This window comes from Anabas testudineus, chromosome 9, assembly GCF_900324465.2.
Source record: "Anabas testudineus chromosome 9, fAnaTes1.2, whole genome shotgun sequence".
In the NCBI taxonomy this organism is placed as follows: domain Eukaryota; kingdom Metazoa; phylum Chordata; class Actinopteri; order Anabantiformes; family Anabantidae; genus Anabas; species Anabas testudineus.
Window position 1 is genome coordinate 23,373,027 of NC_046618.1, and position 18,366 is coordinate 23,391,392.

The window sequence follows — 18,366 nt, forward strand, 5'->3', positions numbered from 1 at the left end:
GTTTTAACATGCAGGGAACAAAAGGCTCACTTGAACTTAAGTTGAGCTCCACCCAAGGATTTTCAGAACTGAAAAAGGAAATGAAATTCATGTATTGGGTAGTTTAGGAAATGTTTTGTTTTTTCTCTGTCCATTTAGACTTTTTACCTCTCTCCAGTTAGAACCAGTTTGACAATAGTTTGTGACTCAGAAAGATTTTTCCGTCTGTCATTTGGGCTCTTAAGAAAATAGATTTGAATTGTGAGATTATGAAGGAAGCTGTTGGTGTGAAGACAGTCCCTAATAAACTGTTTGACTTCTAAAAATTTGAATTCAACAATAACCTTTTTTAGATCGATATTAGTAAAAGTACTTTAGAAATACCAAAAATGGAGAAATGCAGTGACAGCAAACAAGTACATGAGATAAAACTTCCCTCCTCGTCACGTTACTGGAGACTGGGGAAAGTGTAACCGTACATATGTAAATCAAAACAATATAAGACATATGAAACATCTTGTAGATATTTAATTTCATATTTTCCTATTAGTCGTTCCTTTTGATGTCAGCATTTCTGAAACCCTAACAGCTGATCTGTAAAGTCAAAGCTGTGAAGTGTTAAATTCAGGTCAGCAACAGCTTTTGGACTTCTTGTCTCAGATAAAGGACGTATCTATTTCTTCTGTCCTCTGAGAGGAAATCTAAAACCAAACCTGCCAAAACTGTTGGTAAAACTCAGACACACGTATCCAGGGTAAAGTCAGAGTCGACTTGTCACCTGGTTGCATCAACAATAACATGACACTACACTGCAATCCACTTCCGCTGTGTAGAAGACAGGAAGCAGAGTCACTCTGCTCAGCATGCGGCTCATTATTACGCTCCAGGAACAAGTGGAAGGTGCCGTTTTACATGTATAACCATCAGGAAACCATCAGTTACAACGCCTGAACCATGAACAAACGAAAACTGAGTAAGTTACTTCTATTTTCTCTCCAGTGTTCGGGATATTTGGCTGGTTTATTTCCCCAAATTGTCACCAGAGAAACATGACAGCCTTGTTTAAATTTACATACAGAGTAAATAATTTGTATTTTATAGAAATACACAGGGTTATGTAAAATGCATGACGTCCTTAATGAGAAATGATGGATACACTACATCCAAAACCTTACTTATATAAAAGTAAACAGGTTCAAAACAGAAAATTACACTTCTGCAGTAGAACGACCCTTGTGACTGATGTACTGTAAGACACAGTGTATTATGTTTAAATATGATCTAAGTAAATTACATCTCTAGGTGTCAAACTGTTATTTAACACACTAAAGCATGAGAGAAAATCCCTTTGTGAAGAACTAATAGAGGATCTTAATACTTCTTCAAATGTTTCCACCAACGACTTCTTTTGAAATCTGATTGGATGGGTCACAAAAGAAGTTTGGAGTCTGATCTTTAACTATGTATTTCATAAAACCATCAAAGGCGTCAGATAAAGGTAGTTGAGAAATGACTAAAACATCTATGGCTGAAAACTGAACAGTGTGAAGTATTTGAGTAAATGTACTTTAGTTGCCACCACTGGACGATGACATCTTGCAGAAACAGGAACAGTGTTACATGATGAGTCAGAGAAAAGAGGCTGGTGCGAGTGCATGTGTGTAATCGTATAAAAGAATGTGAAGCATTCACACTTGCTTCACTGTGCGATTGTGTGCGTGCTGCTTCTTTGTCCACTGTTCCACTTACAAACAGTTTTCACAGCCCGTTGTCAACGAGGCACAGACGCGTCTTTGTGCGGTTTGAATGGACAGCGGTCCGGCCGAGTGCAGAGCTGATCTAAGAAAGGACAGCAAATGTCTGCTGAAGGGACAACGGCTCTGTGTTCCTCTGCTTCGGGTCGATAGTCGTCCACTATTACAAGCTGAATTTCACCCATGATGCATCTGAGGCCAATTCATTAGTTAGTAACAAGAGAGAACCTTTAAAACAGTCACCATCAATCCCTGCTCTTCTTTGGGGTTAACGGGAGGTCGAACATGTGATTGGAGATAAAACCCACTGAGTTTCAGTTGAGGGTCACGTTGTCTTCACTTTTCCTTTAAAAGTCACAAAAATATCTCTGAGCCAAAACTGCTGATGTGAGTCTCAGGGTGGAGGTCACTTCCCGCTTGCACCACCCAAAAAAGACAAACTCTTGAGACACTATTTTTAGACGTAAATCAATGAAAAAACGTTGAACATGCTGGGAAGTCTTACTGTTCAGTATGTTGTCTTGTCCCAACTCAAGATGTTTCATCGCTGTGAAACTTGATCAGAGATGTTTCCAGGTGTTTAGCATCTCCTGCCACAAAGCTGCTAGCCTGGCCGGGCTAGGCCGAGGAAGACTGAATATGAACAGCTGATAAAATTTACCAGTGGTTCCAGGCTCACATCCAAATGTGCTTTAATGCTCTGGGGACAGTTCATTAATATTGTATAGTTCAATACTGTAAAGTGTTACTATCACCAGCTGCTGTTTCTGTTCCACATTGATCTTTGTTTTGTTAATTAAATAGTTAATGACCATGTTTTATTTTTACACGTCAAACAAATGTGGACTGGACCTGCACAGGGAGATGGAGGCGTTCTGCAGCATGGGACGTGTGTGTGAATCATAAAATTAGTGGAAGTAAATGATTGTTCTCCTAGTGGAGTACTTTTGAACTTTCACTATATTTTAGAACAAGTATTATTTTGGGCAAGTACTCGCACTTTTACTTCTGTGTACCTGCACCAGCTGTGCTTGTGGGTGTGGTTGGAACAAATGCAACTGTCCAGAACTCCCTCGATTCCGATTGAAGTGTTGCTCAGCTGTGATTGATGCAGGAACGTGCAGTATGCATCACGTTTTTCACAGTGGGAACTAATAAAAAACAAAACAAAAACTTTGGCAGCCTGTGTTCATGTGGGATTTGTACGACAGTTCATCACTCATGACAAGACGCTGACTGAGGAAGTATGTTACACTGCCTGTAAGCAAATTGTTTAAGTTATTTTGTTTGGATTGTTGTTGTGGACGTGCAGACATGTTGTCTATGATGAGCGTCTCTTTGCAGCACAGGCATGTTATCTCCTCTGCCTCCTCTTTCTTTTTACACTCAGTGTTTTTTTGCAGCTAAACTCAAGGTAGTTGCTGAAATAAACTTGTTATATATACATTAACTAAAATAATTATAGAAAATTAACGTTTTGCCAAATATCAATCATCATTTTGCAATTTGGCAAACAAATGTTTAGTGACACAAAACTGTTCTGCAGACCTGCATTTGGAAGTCGAAGCTTAGTTTGAATAGTTGTATTTTTCAGGAATGCAGTTATTTTCTTTGGGCTACGTGAAAGATTGATAAAAACCTGTCTCTGTGTAACGTTATGAACGGCTCTGTTATGTAATGCGTCATAACTCAGTCCAATGTGCCAGTAAATAATGTCCTTTAGCTTCAGCCCCTGATCTCTACATATTTTTAAAATGAGTTCTATGGGTTAAAGGGGGAATCACACATGTTCATCAAAGAACACATATTGTAAAAAGTACTGTAGCCGTGCTGTCTGGCACTAATCTTACTTCTCTAAAAACTTGGGTTTGTGGTGTTAGTGGTAGTTTTAGTAATTTTTAATTCTATTCTATAGTCTAATTAACTTTAACTTGTAAAGATGAACAAAAGCATCCAGGACTGGTCTGCAGTATATTCGCATCTGCACCTCCAGCATCTCCATTCTGTCTCTTTCTCTAAATCATTACTCTATATTTAGCCGAGGAAACAAATATCCATCAGTGTTTCCACAGTCTAATCGTTCCCCAGGGCAGAAACATAATCAAACACTGCGGAGAGCTCGAGGGGGCTGCAGTTCAGACTGGAAGCCGACGAGGCTTTCAGCAGACGAAGGTACAACAACATTTCTCAGCTGTCTGCAACGCAAAGAAAACATTTTTATTTCTCCACAGTACAAAGTGAAGATGAAGTCTTTTCAGCTGCTGGTGACTCAAACGTCCCACATTATTTGTTTTACTGTGTTTATAACATGCATCAACACAAAGGGAATCATTTACTACCTGGCTGAGGTCACGACCCCGAGCAAGACTGAACCTGCCAGTATAAGTTTTACCTGACAAAATGTTTTACCTATTTGACAAAGTTACCGTTCACTGTTTGCAGTTTCCTGATTTGCTGGATGCAACGCGTCACCTTTTATGAGATAACGACAGTCATTTCCTGCACTTAATCATTCAGCAACTCACATCAGTGTTTCACCATTAATGTCATCCGTTCGGGGCGACCTGGAAAGTGCCGGAGGAGATTTGTAAGACAGATACAACATTATATTATATTATAATACAAGGACTTGGCAGCAGCACTTGGTACCAGAGGCACTTTTCAAAATTCTAATGAAGAGATTATACAAACATTGTTCTCATTCCATCTGCATAAAGCATTTCTAGATGCTCACACAATCATCTAAGACTCAAGACTCCACTGAACAACCTCCCTCAAACTTTGGCTAATTGGGTTTGCAATTGCTTTTGGTTTGAAAACAATTCATTTGAAAGCTCCTCTGTGTTTTTATCAGTTATTGAATGCTGAACTCACCGCCTCTCGTCTTATTTTTAAAATCATGAGGTCATTGTGTTCTTATTTATATCATGTGACTCCAACATATCATAACAAAACTCCCCATCAGTGATATTGAAAAGAAATGTTTCTGCCCTCGCTGATTTACTGCCTCCTACTCTCCAGGTTTCAAGTGGTTTGGGAGCCTCACCAACCTCTCCACCAGCCGCTCGTCACAAAAGGGCAAACTCAAGGCAGCCCCCGAGCATGATGGGAGCCTGGCTGATGCCAGATCAGCAGCAGTGGAGAGCCAGTCGGTAGATGACATGGAGTCCTGCTCCCACAGCTCCAGCTACGTCTGCTCCAGCCACATGTACACACATGTGGGCACTGTGCCCCGCAGCGAGAAACTGAAGAAGAGCTTCAGGGGACAGAAGAAGAAGAAAGGGGAAGAGGAGGAGGGGGTGAGTGGAGGGCAGAGCCAGCGGAAGGAGGAAGACCATGTCCGAGAGTCCCCCCTGCTCAGTGCTCTGGCCAGTCTCAGCCAGACCAGCCTGGACCGGCCACAGCCCACCACTCCAAAGCCCAGCAGGGATTCACCTTTGACCTCAGCACCTGAAAGCGGCTTCAGAGATGCTTTAAGAGACCGGAGCAAGGATGACACTGATAGTTCTGTAAGGAATCGTTCAAACATGGCGACTAATGGGCCCAAAGTGGCTCCAGTGCAGGATGTGTATGTGCCGATGGACCGGATAGTTAAAGTAGGTCACAGCCAGGTGGACGAACAGGTCGGGCTACAAGAAGACACAGGTACACAGGAAACCAGCAGGACTGTGAACAGGTCCCAGGAGGTGGTGAATGGAGTCAGGTGAGAGTGTTTGACATTGTGATGATCCCAAAAATATTCAGTTTGTTTAAGTAATATAACTCATATTGTAAGCAATCAAAGATTTGGACACTGAACTAGTAACTGTATATATAATGTTTAATCACATTTATTCACCTGAATTTATGATAACGAGGTTGTGTAATTATATGATAATGATAACTACAGTATAGTGATGATGTTTTAATTAAGAGTTACTGTGTTATTATGAAAGCCTATCGCTACTATTGGGATAAAAAAAAAAATCCCGTATCTCAGAATAATTAACTTCTTAAAAGAGTGACTTAGTAATTTAAAATAATTATTTCATAGCTCAAAAATAATAATATACTCTCTAAAAATAACAAAATACAATCTCAAAATAATGACTTAGTGCCTGAAAACAACGAAAATAGTAAAACAGTAACTCAAAGAATGCGCTACTGGGACTTTTTGTTGTTTTCTTCTCATACGACGAATCATAATTAAAACTGATGTAAATACATAAATACACACATGGTAGCAGTGGGCATGCGCAGTAGCTCTCCCTGTCAGTCAGTCTGAAGCAGCAGCAGCGGATTTTGTGTCGGATCTGAGAAGATGTGTGAAGTTGTGGAGCGAAACAGTCGGTCAGTGCGCTCCGGAGAGGAGGAGACAGGGTGAGAGACGCGTTTTAATTCAATTTCTAAATAGAAAGTCGGTTGTGTGTGTGAGGAGGTTTGTCTGGGACAGTTCCTGCAGCATGTGAGAGTCTCACAGGAACATGTTGACCTGGGAACTCAGAGCTGGACGCATCTACAGAGGAAACATGTTGTGTTCAATGGCTGCAAAAGACGAGGAGCTGCTCACTAATAAAACATTTACAACAGGCAGAGGCAACTTTGAAGTCGGTGTGTGCGTGTGTGTGTGTGTGTGTGTGTGTGACACAGGGGTGCAGCCTGAATCTGGACTCTGTTACATAAGAGGAGGGATTTGATCCTGTTCTAGCTTCAGTCTGAACAGTGATTGTGTTTTTTGACAGGGATGCAGCCGCTGCTGGTCCTGTCTGTCCCACCTGGTTCACACCTTCACTGCCTCAGGTGTGAGGAGGCTGATGATGACGAGCTTCTCGTCATGGTCACAGGAACCTTTCCACGGTTCTTAAAGCACCAGATCGTTAAAGTTGACTCTGACGTTGACGGTGGGCCCCTACTGACCCTCAATCAAGCTTCTTGAACGTGTTTCCCAGTTTGTTTTACTATGATCTTAAAGTCGGCAGCATTTTCATGGTTTTCTTTGTAAGACAAGAAAATCTGAATAAGGAAAGATGAAAACTGATGGAACGTTTAACGTGTTAGAGGCGGAATAACAAGGAGGAACAATAGTTTGACCTAGTTGTTGATATGTTGACAGAAAATGATTCTATGACATTTTGCTGACCTAGTTTTTGTGCAGGTGTCTTTGGCTGATTTACGTCTGTTGTGGACAGATGATCCTCAGATGAATCTTCATATTCATATTCTGTGTGTTCACATGCTCAGTTTGCATTGGATGAAACAAACTGTTGTCTTTTCAAAGCAAAACCAGTTTACACACTATCTGCTAACGAACTCGTTACTCATTAGCGTGCGAGCATTGACACTAAAGTTGAACGATGTGGGAAACTTGTGACTTTATCGGAGTAATATTTTACATTTTGCTATATATATTTTATATTTTGCAGTCTGAAGTACGTGTTTGGCAGCTCCTGCTTGGTTATTATCTTAAATATGTGTCACTGTGTTGAGCTGTGTCACGTCTTTCTCTGTAACCATCACTGTAACCCAGGGTTATTTCCCGGTGGTGTTTTGTTTGTTTGTTGTGAACGTTGTCTCTTATCTATTCTGACTCACTTCTGAAGATTTCATGTGAAGCCTGTGAGGATGCAACCACACGTACGGCCGGTGGGAAAGTATGAAAATGATTAGAAGGTTTAATTATGAACAATTACTATCAACATAACCAAACTGTAACTAGGGAGCCAGTTTACAGTTTCAGGGTTCAGTTGAACTTCCGATGAGGGTCACTGATCCTGGTTACAACCTAATGAGTTCCTGACCTGGTTTCACTGTCATGGAGTAGGAAGCAGTTCTTTTTGTGGTTATGATTCAGTCAGAACAAACGTGTTCGAGGTTGACCTTGAACTTCAATAAAGAACATCCACTCAGACTCACAGACTCTGTGTTTGACTCCCTAAAGTGAATAGTAAACCTCAGCAGCGTCTCCTCCGTGTGGACACATGCAGAGTTAAAATGGGTTGTTGTAGGAGCTTTGAAGCACAGCTAGGGTCATTCTGTGTGTGCGGATGTTGGTGGTGTAAGAGCTGCTGGCAGAAGGAGCAGGAAGTGCTGTAAAATGTGAGCTGTGGAGGGAGTTTCTCCTCACTGGCTTCACAGCACTCATGACAGTGGACAGACCCGTTGTTCAGTCAGGGCGTCAGGGTGTCTGATATCTGCAGCCGTCAGTCACGACATTTGAGTGAAAACGAAAATGTCACAGTTCTTTGAAAGTTTGACCTCTTTTACCAAAATGCAGTTTCAGACGTGTGACCAGAAACGAGCAGCTGCAGCGTTCAGCTCCCATCTGGTTCACAGATTTTGAACTTATCCTGACGGGTCAAGTCTGATCTTGATTCACCGAGCTGCTTCTGCGCGGCTCACTGGACCTCGTTAGGATTCTGATCACTGTGCTGAATTGAAATCTTTAACGTAATTTCAAGCCAGAAACAAACAGCTGTGTGGGCGTTGAGTTTGTTTAACTTTCAGAGCCTCCAATATCAGAAAAAGATGAAGTGACCTACTTTCAGTCGTTGCAGGTTAGTCTGCCGCACAAGTGATAACAAAGGAGTCTCAAAAGAAGTTTGAAAAACCACAGACGAGTTGTATTTTGTGTGAGTTTTCACAACTGGGTATGTGGGACACAGTTATTTTTGAATTGACAAGAAAAGGGTGAGAACAGAAGACGTAATGATTCATATGCAACAATCTGCTTTTCACTCCACACAATATTTCTATCATCGTTTCAGAGCCATTACACCTCTACAGTACCCAGACGTCTTTAAAGTAGTTCAACGGCCTCTCTTAAATCCATGTTATGTGCACTATTGCACATTATCAAGCACTAATATGTTATATAATAAGCTGCTTTACGTGTAATGAAAGCCAGATGACAACATGTTTTAAGAACGTTTCTCATGATCAGGAGGATGTTATTTCTTAATCTCAATAAATCAAACATGTTTTCATTAGATCTCTTATTTCATGATGTAATTAGTTCTTAATTGCAGGAAAACAAAACTTGTTATGAGAAAACAAGAAGTCCACAATGAATCCATGCATCGACTCTGTCTTTAACGTTTGAGTACATTAATCCACTGTGTGAGTTTGTGAATGCAGCTTTTCAACGTCAGGGAGCTCCTTGTGCAGTTGTGTGTTCACATCTGTGTGTGTGTGTGTGTTTGTTGTCTGTTCTCAGAGTTTGTGTTTGGGAACAAAAGGTCACCTCCCTTGGTGTTACTCATGGAAATATGCAGCATGTTGAGGAAGAGCAGAGAGTTTTGCTCTGCCAACGTGCAGATTCTCTGACACAACACATCGCTGCTGTCAGAAAGAAACTGCACTTTGGGTCTTTTTCCTGTTAACATCTAAACATCAGCTCAAAGCTCTCAGCGCTGAGCTGCGTTCTGTGACTCCCAGAGCCTTCAGACTTGGTGAGAAGCCAGCTGGTAAGGTTGCTGGACGGGAATTTGGGGGAGAAAAGACGTTTCCTTTGCTTCAGTCGTGAAAACCAGATGATTTGCAGAAATGAGGTTTTGTGCAGAAGTAGAAATATTCCCCATCCTCCCTGGAGAAGTTTGTTGTGTTGCAAGCTGTTGCTGGGTGGTGTCGAATTAGCACACCGCTGCTGTCGGAGTTGTGCAATAGGGCATAAAGACAGGAGACTGAAAACAGAGTGTTCTGCCCAGTGTCTACTACTACTACTCATACTACTACTGCCCCTAATGCTACAGTTACTACTAGTCGTACCAGTAGAGTACTTAGGGCTGGTCAAATTGAGGGGCCTCCAGGAAATTCAGTTTACTGTCAAGTGTGACAAAGAACCTCATCTAATCGTCACAGTTGAAGAAGTAAAAACAGCAAATATTTGACAAGTTTGGTTAAAATAATGACAAAAAATAATGAAAAAGCTGCTGACACTTAATTAAATTTTGTTGATCACCTGATTCACATTCGACTCTCAGGTACCTACAGGTGGCATCACCTGGAGATGAGTCTGTTGTTTAGACTTATCTTAGTGAGTAGTTAGTTATACTCATTTTTCCAAATGTGGACAGGAAGTTTTTACTCAACTACAGATGCTGATCTAGAAAAATCTACATAGGACACACACACACACACATACATAGATATGTGTGTAGATAGAGGTACTGTGTCAGCACCACCATTAGTCAAAATTATCACAATGTTGGGAAAGTTTTCTATTTTTTTTTTTGTTGAACTGCATTCTAAATTTAATAGGGATTTAAATATGGTCGATAAAACCACATCCACACAGTTCTGAAAGGGGTTGAGCAACTAATTTTAAATGAGGTTGTTGCTTAGTTTGCCACAAATATGAACCAGTTATTTTCATTTCATGACGTTTCTTAGTAAATCTTAGACCTCTGGGTCACTACACTTATTTTTAAAAGTAATTTAACCTTTCTTTACCCAGAAGAACCCAAATCAGAAGGAACTCTATTTTTCAAGTGTCCTGATCACATTTGACATTAACAACACAATTAGAGACAGAACCAAACACGTGTAAAGGAAAACTGAACATTCAATTAAGAAAATTATCAATTATAACTTTTAATCCAATAATTTCATCAAATGCATCTTATGGACAATTTGTACAAGCTGTTAAAGACCAATCTGACACAACAGTTTAATCAGGCAAACACACCAGAAACATAAAAGTAATTGAAGGGAGAGCATAACAACAATGAAGAAATACATTTAACATTGCAGATTTTAAACTGCACAAGGCTCCAGGCAGAAAGAGCAGCGTACAAAACAACTTTTTTACTTTATTTCCTTCGGAATTTGAGAATCGTAAATGCTCAGTACAGCAGTTTATTCATGGATGTTAGCACGCTGATGTATTATATTAGTATTTAGGTCCAACTGTAAGTAAAACCCTGTACTAGCACGGCTGCTTAAATATACAACAACAGTATAACCCAGAAATGGCCTCATAGCTACAGTTAGGATGTGCCAGTGTGCGGGAGGCTGGGGGGGAGCAGCTGATGAAAAGCTTTGATAAGATATGTGCATGTGCGGTTAATTCCCAGAGTGAAAAGTTAGAAAATAATAAAATAACCTAAGGTAATACTTCTCATACATCTTTTTCTTTTCTATTTCCAGACAGCAGAACGTGACTGACAGCAGTGGAGAATATGTAAAGGCAAGCTTCCTCTTTACATGAATTCAGATCTATTTTCATCTCTTATCTTGTTTATGTGTGGCTTCGTGAGGCTGCTTTTCTCACTTCCTCTCGACAAAAACGGCACCTTGCAGCGGCGGCAGCACCACATTCAGTAAAGTTTAAGCCATTTTCTGTCTGCTGCTGCGATCCTCCGCACACGCCCGGCACTCAGGCTTTAATTCAATCAGGACGGGTGACAGAAAGGACTCGAGGAATGTGGCCCACGGCTGTGTCATACTTTGAAGCTGCCTCTCTGGCAACCATGGCAACTTTAATTTGAGCGGCAGCTCTGCCTGGAAAAGGTGGAAGAATTTCCAGTTCATTGACTTATAATTGGATACTTGACAAACACACTTGTCTGAATTGGACAAGCTGGCAATGAATGCTAATGCTAATGAAATGAAAGCTATTCATTAGAGGCTTCCAGGTCTTTACTCCACAACACACACACACACACACACACACACACACACACACACCCTCCTGTTTTGTTTTGAAGTGGTCCTGGCTCAGTGCCCAGCCCTTGATTCACAGTCCAATGGGACAAACCATTCTGTTGATGCAGGAGGGGTGGGCAGTGCCAGAGAGAAGAAAAACAACATGTCAGCCATGTAACAGTAATTAATGAGTGTGTGTGTGTGTGTGTGTGTCCCGAAACAAAAGCATTCCCAGCCCGTTGTTGGTGTACACTCTTGATATACAGTAGCTTCGTTTTGTTTGTACAAAGACACGACAGACAAAGAGCAGCTGAGTGATGACACCAGTCGCACAATGATGTTTCCACAGTGATGAGGCCAAACCTTCAGCAGGGGTCTGTGTCTCGGGCCCCTGGTGCCGCCAGTGTGGATGCCAGTGTGGGAATGCCAGAGCTGTCCCTCCTCATCTGCCTCTGTTCTCTGTTAACACACACACACACACACACACACACAGTCCGAGGAGGCTGCAGCTCAACTAGATTTACCCACAATGCTTGTTGTCAGAGAGGACGAGCGCTTCAAGCTGCTTTTATAACAGAAGAGTCTGGTGTGTTTTTCCAAAGTGCTGCAGAAACTCCGCAGATACAGTTCAAATCCAGCACAGGCTGCATGATGCTTTAAACTAAATGTTGTTTTTTTTCTGTTATTTTTGTGTCTAATTACAAACCTGTGATGCCCTTTAAGTTCTGCAAAGAGAAGTTCTGGTTGGAGCCACCGTCTGAGAAACTGAGGAAGCAGCTGGAGGAGGAGCTGAAGCTGAGCGGCACCAACCTGAAGAGTCACGCCTGGTACCATGGATGCATCCCCTGGGAGGTCTGCCTCACACACACGATATGTCACTTAGGAGGACGTAGCATTGTAACTTCAACTTAACTAAAGATTTTAACTTAATCCTTAGTTTCAATTACAGTAGAGTAGTAATTTACCACCTGAACAATCTGTGTCTTGCTGTTTGCTCAGCTTTAGTAAGAAAAACAGGTATTTTGGATCCTAGAAAATCCTCAAGCTTCAAAGTCATTTAACAGTTCAACCACAGGAGGGAGCCGTGTCTCCAACATCAACCTGCTAAATCATTCAAATTAAAGTAAAGTCCAGCAATAAGTTTAAGGTATCCAACACAACAATTTCACTTTAATTATAATTTATAGGTTTTATCTTAACCACCGTGATGTCCTGGACCAATCTCAAATCTTTGATGGCTCAGCAGTCACGGTCGAGGACTGGGCTTCATCTCCTTTGTGATGTGAAGTAACCAGAAAATTACCGAAATTACTGAAGAGTAGATTAACATACATGAATACGACAGCCTGCTGTGACTCACTTGTGTGCAAATAAGTGGCCTCCAGGACTGTCATCTCGCTCCTGCTCCAGTCTGAACCAGTAGAACTAGAAACTAACTCAAACAAGGTAGCATCGGTCATTTCAGACTTCTAACTGCTGGATGCTGGGTGTTTCCTACCTCTTTTTCTAACTGTATGTGACTTTTAGCACCAGTGAAGAAACAAACTACTGCAGGTACTATTCAGGTGTGATCACAGAAAAACTTTAAACCCTCATCAGATGAATGTAACAACAAGAAAATCATTCTGCAAAGTGTAGTTTAAATATTCAAGTGAATGAACAATGAGCAAAACACATTTGCAATAACTTTACCTAAAATTATAAAGAAGCGTAACTAACACTGATGGTGGCCCAATTGGTGTAAAAACACACATTCTTTAAAATGCTTTTCATTAAGAGTACAGCATTACGTGTTGTTCTGTGTTAATAACGACAAAACAACTCTGTCCTCAGGTATCACAGAGCCTGGTTGTGAACCACGGCGACTTTCTCATCAGAGACTCTCAGTCCAGTCAGGGAGACTTTGTCCTCACCAGCCGCTGGGAGCAGAAAACACTTCACTTCCTCATCAAGAAGACGGTGGTTCTGTCCAGTGGCACGTACACTCGGGTCCAGTACTGTCTGGAGGGCGAGGCCTTCGACTCCTTACCGGCCCTCGTCCACTTCTACGTGGGCAGCCAGGCGGTCCTGACCCGGTGGAGCGGAGCTCAGATTCACCGGCCAGTGAACAGAACACTGCCACTCAGCTACCTGGAGACGACCTTCTGCACCGCTATCAACCTGAAGTCCTGCCACCAGAGGAGTGACGGCATGAGTGGGGAGGAGCGGGTCTGTCCGAGGAGGTGAAGCTTTTTTATTAGTGATGGTTTTTACAGTGCATCCTGTCTCTTGTTTATGTCTGCTGTTGCTGTTTTTAGTGATCAAAGCTGATTAGTTGTATTTTGTGCAGCGTTTCTGAAAACATGACATGCATGATGTCATGACAACGTGATAAATAGAGAGAACTTCCTCACGTTATAACAAGTCTGAGAAAGTAAACATGAGGTACACATTAAAAATGAAATGTGGTTTCCTGTAGTCTGATAACAGCCACATTTTCTCACTGTGTCTCCATGCAGTCCTTCCTCTCTACACCACAGGGAGGCAGAAGTTACTTCACTGACTGCTGGAGAATCCTCCGTCTCTACTCCATACAGCAACAGTGAGTTCAATAATAAAAGGCGACTGTTTGGTGAAATCACTGTGATATTTTTCACTGGGATTAACAGGATACAGGATGAGGCAGTTTTAAATTAAGCTTGACCTTTCATCATTGATGCAGTATACTCTATTCACTTTGGTATATGTGTCAGGAGACAACTAAATGCTGCAGTACAGAAATGCCAAAAGATGAAACATAAATATGTTCACATACATACACACACACACACACACACACACACACACACACACACACACACACACACACACACACATTTAAGTAGTTTAATGAAGGGACATGCCCGACAACTGTACGTGTTTACTAGAAGAGCATCAGGGTAAAAGAACATGCTGTACATGTGCTTAACAAAAGGTGCTTTCTTTGTTAAATGAGGCATAAATCAAACAAATGGTCACGTACCAAATGTTTTTTCCTTCATGCGTGTGGTAGCATGCATGAAGGAAAAACAACAGCTTATTGGTTTTGGGCTTACCCTATTCATACACCAGGTTTAATCCGCAGGATTAATTGTGAACAGGTAATAGTTGTAGAACCGGTTTGGCTTAATGTTCACACTGACTCTTTATTCCCTATATTCACCTACTGTCCTACACACAGCACACTGTTATGCAGCTCGGAACATGTAGTTGAACTATTCTGTGCACATTACTTTACATTTACATTTTGTAATTTAACAGACGTACAAGTGAGAAACAAGGTACAAGGCAGGATAAGCATAAGGAGGTCTTACCTCAAGACCCCTACTGGAGGTAGGTCACAGCCGGGATTTGAACCCTGGCGGTGGTCCCAAAAACTTCCCAAGGAGCAGCAAAAATGCCAGTTTTTTGTCTGGTAACGTGTTAATAAATTGCCCAAATCCTATAGTGCGTGCAGAACTATATATGTACAATTCTAATTTAACTGTGTTACTCTGTTAAGCAGCACACAAGACCACTTTTTGTTTTTCATTTTGTTTTTATTTATAGCTTAAAACCCGGAATTGAAAAGCAGAAATGTATGGAACAGGAACATTGTGACAAATATTTTACCTACAATCACAAAACTGTTGAAAAACATGACCTCTTTGGCTGAGACCGAATGAGGTTTGTAGTTGCACCAGCTATGCACACAAAAACATGTAAGGATCCCATTACTAAACAGAGGAGTTTACTAATGCTATTGTTTTCATAAAAAGAAATTTAAAGCCAGATAATAAGGCAGTATCATAACAATGTTGCAGCATGTTCGTCATTCCTTTTTGACTTTGCTCCTACAAAACACCCCCCGACACACAAACCTCACTACAGAAATAAAAACAGTAAATACTAATAAAACAACTGTGAGCAGAAAGGCCACCACATCAATGGAGTAGTACTGGATCTTGGACATCTTATAAGACTCTGTCCTCAGGTGTGGAGCTCCTTTGTGCCTCATGACAAACTCGATCCAGAACATGGCACGGTCCATCGGTTTCATGGGCTGATCTCTGTGCAGGTTGGATAGTGTCTTCATCTTGTCCCTGTAGCTGGGTTCATAGAGGACCTCCTTCAGTGCCTCCAGGAAGTTGTCTCTGTTCACAGTTGCAATGTCCAGGACTTTGGCCACACCTCGTGCTTCCATTCTGAAGAAGTTGTCATGCTGGTCAAACATGAGGGGCAGGCCGACCAGGGGGACACCGTGGTAGATGGCCTCCTGTATTCCATTGGTGCCTCCATGAGCCACAAACACTTTGGTCTTGGGGTGACCCAGGAGGTCGTTTTGTGGTAGCCAGTCCAAGAGTAAGGTGTTGTTGCCGAGGGTGGATGGTCGTTTGCCTGTGTGTCTCCAGATCACCTTCTGAGGAAGCTGGGCAAAAGCAGCAGCAATGTCCTCAGCGATGTCCTCAGGGAGTTTCCCCACCAGGGTCCCCAGTGTCATAACAATGACACCATGTTCACCAGAACTCTGGACAAAGTCCTCTAGTTCTTCAGACAGGGGCTTGGAGGGTTTGCACTGAAATCCTCCCATGTAGACGACATTTGGCATTGTGGGTCGTGGGAACTCGAAGGTAAAATCGTTCCTCATCAGCCAGATGTCTGCTGACTGAAACAGCTCCATGTAATGTACATCACTGCCAAAGTGACGATGGACAAATGGTTTGTAGGTTGAATCTGTGACATACGAATTTTGCAAACAAGTGAACAAATAGTAAAGGACATTTTTGACCCTCTGGGAGAAGGTCATCTTGTCAGTCAGCATTGCCCCTGGTATTGGGACATAGGAGAGTGGAGATGGTGCAATTGCCTGATGCCCCTCACCCTGAATGGTCCACCTCACATTGAAGACAAGTGGAAGTCCCAAACGGTGACCCAGCAGCACCCCTGCACCAATTGCAGGATCAGTCATAAAAACATCATATTTGGCATCACGGAGGCTCTGCATCAGTTTCGTATCCTCAAACATTCCTTCCACTGTCTCAAGCAGCTTCTTATTGGTCTCATAGAATTGTCTCATTACTTCATACTCTACAGATATTTGAGTCCAAAGCGAAGCACCTTCACGCTGCATAATCATCATTGTGGTTGCAAATGAACCAAAACCTTCCTCGTCAAAACCAGTAGAGCAATTTATGTTGATGGTCTTGTAGTGAGAGGAATCTGGTTTGATGTACCAGCTGTCTGAAGGTCTCAGTACTGTGACTTCATGGCCTCTGGAGTGAAGCTCCTCGATGATGATTTTCATGTTGATCCAGTGGCTTCCATCCAAAGGGAACACCAAGACTTTCCCTCCATTTATCAAAGTTGAAGAGCAGAGTAGCACTGCTAATGTGAGAAAGTTCAGTTGGTACATGTCTGAAAAAAAGATTCAGAAAATTTGCATAAAGGTGTTAGATCTGCTTTTCTTTACAAGTCTAACTTAACAGCTTATTGTTATGTTCATACATTGACATCTCCATGCCAGCAACATCCAGGTTTAAAGACGGGTTTTTTCGGGTTGTCTGTCTGTATGGCCACCCAATTCTTGTGAAAATGATTTTTAAATAACGCTTAGAAAGAATTCCTTTAAATTCAGTGCAACTGTCAGCTTGAACTCCATGATGAACTGACTAGATTCTGACTGTCCAAAGGTCAAAGTCAGGGTCACAAACATCTTATGATAATTCAGTTCTTGTGGTCAATGTGGTGTCAATGTGGTGTCTTTGGAACACCTTGAGGAAATTTAGGGAAAGAGTTACTTGGTGTCCCAGAATGAATTTTTCTTACATGTAGGAGAAACACCTGTTTGGACTAGAATATGAGCCTGACAAGTGTGTGTAAGCTACACGTCTAGAAAGTAAAGAAAGTCTTTAATCGTCTTATGTTACATTTACATTTTACAATGAAATTTATCCTCTGCATTAAACCCATGCCCCTGGGGGGAGCAGTGGGGAGCCACATAAAGCACCCAGGGAGCTAGCGTGGAGTGTCTTGCTCAAGGACACACCTGGTGTTTGAACCCTGAACTTTCTGCATTTAAGGGCAACGGTCTGCCCATTGAGCCATCAGGCAATAGTGATAATGATCTCTAGTTATAACCTTGATTCTCGAGAGCCACCGTGCTGCTTGTTTTCTAGCCATCCCTGTACCCCCAGGGATGGCTAGAGCAGGGATAGTTAAATAGTAAACTGGACTGGACCAAGATTGGCCAACACAATTTAAAGCAGTATCTGTAGACTACATGGAGAGCTATACTTCTAAATAGTCATGTTGTGTGCTCTTTTGTTAGCTAGAATTGATAGCATTAACTTTTATTTGACTTATAGATTTTGGGAGACTTGAAAGTTAAGTAGCAAAGATTACATGTGATAAATACATAAGTGATAGATACATACAAGTACATGTTCTCTATGGTGCAAAAAGAGGACAAATAAGTACATTTTCTGAAGTGACAGGTATCCGTTTTAAGATTCTGATGCCCCATCCAGGTTTTTGCAAAGACCGTCTTGACCTTGAACCAGGATCCCATTACATTCTCTGTTGTCGTGAGTCGGTATATCCATACTGAGTATGTTTATTAGCTAAACATTATAAAAGGTGTTATAAAGTTATTTAATTCATTGCAGAATGTATTGTTAAGCATATCAATTGAAAACACATGAAAATTACTAACTTCTGGGAGACTTTAACATATTAGCAACATTTCCTGGTTGTGCATTCCCGAATAGTCCAACATGAAAATAACATGAACACATCTAAACTGAAATATCTGTTTAGACTTAACAGACGAACATTCTTCTCGTTTAGCTTCTAAAACTTTTCCATTAGATTTGTTTTTTTTCTACATTTTATCACTCACCGTCTCTGTCAGAAGATCTCAAATTATAGTAACTGCTTGTTACTCTGGCATCCAGCCTCCCTCCCAGCACACTGTTGACTGACTGTTGTGTAGCTCTGATTGTGTGAGCAAGTCTGA

The 18,366-nt window shown here is 41.6% G+C and overlaps 2 protein-coding genes across 2 annotated transcripts in view; one reads left to right on the top strand and one right to left on the bottom strand.

Moving 5' to 3' along the window:
• Positions 1-832: 832 nt before the first annotated feature.
• LOC113151280 (SH2 domain-containing protein 3C-like) overlaps positions 833-18,366 on the top strand; it is a 55,487-nt gene continuing 37,953 nt past the window's right edge. Inside the window, exons 1-6 of the mRNA XM_026344213.1 lie at positions 833-952; positions 4,755-5,436; positions 10,857-10,896; positions 12,078-12,206; positions 13,188-13,576; positions 13,853-13,935. Of these exons, the coding sequence (XP_026199998.1) occupies positions 934-952; positions 4,755-5,436; positions 10,857-10,896; positions 12,078-12,206; positions 13,188-13,576; positions 13,853-13,935 (1,342 nt within the window). The 5' untranslated portion in view covers positions 833-933. The remainder of the gene's footprint in view (positions 953-4,754; positions 5,437-10,856; positions 10,897-12,077; positions 12,207-13,187; positions 13,577-13,852; positions 13,936-18,366) is intronic.
• LOC113151293 (UDP-glucuronosyltransferase 2B31-like) lies at positions 15,093-18,306 on the bottom strand. Its single transcript, XM_033326166.1, has 2 exons — positions 18,250-18,306; positions 15,093-16,766 (listed from the first exon to the last, which is right to left on the bottom strand). The coding sequence occupies exon 2, from the start codon at positions 16,762-16,764 to the stop codon at positions 15,184-15,186; it is 1,581 nt and encodes a 526-aa protein (XP_033182057.1). The 5' UTR covers positions 16,765-16,766; positions 18,250-18,306; the 3' UTR covers positions 15,093-15,183.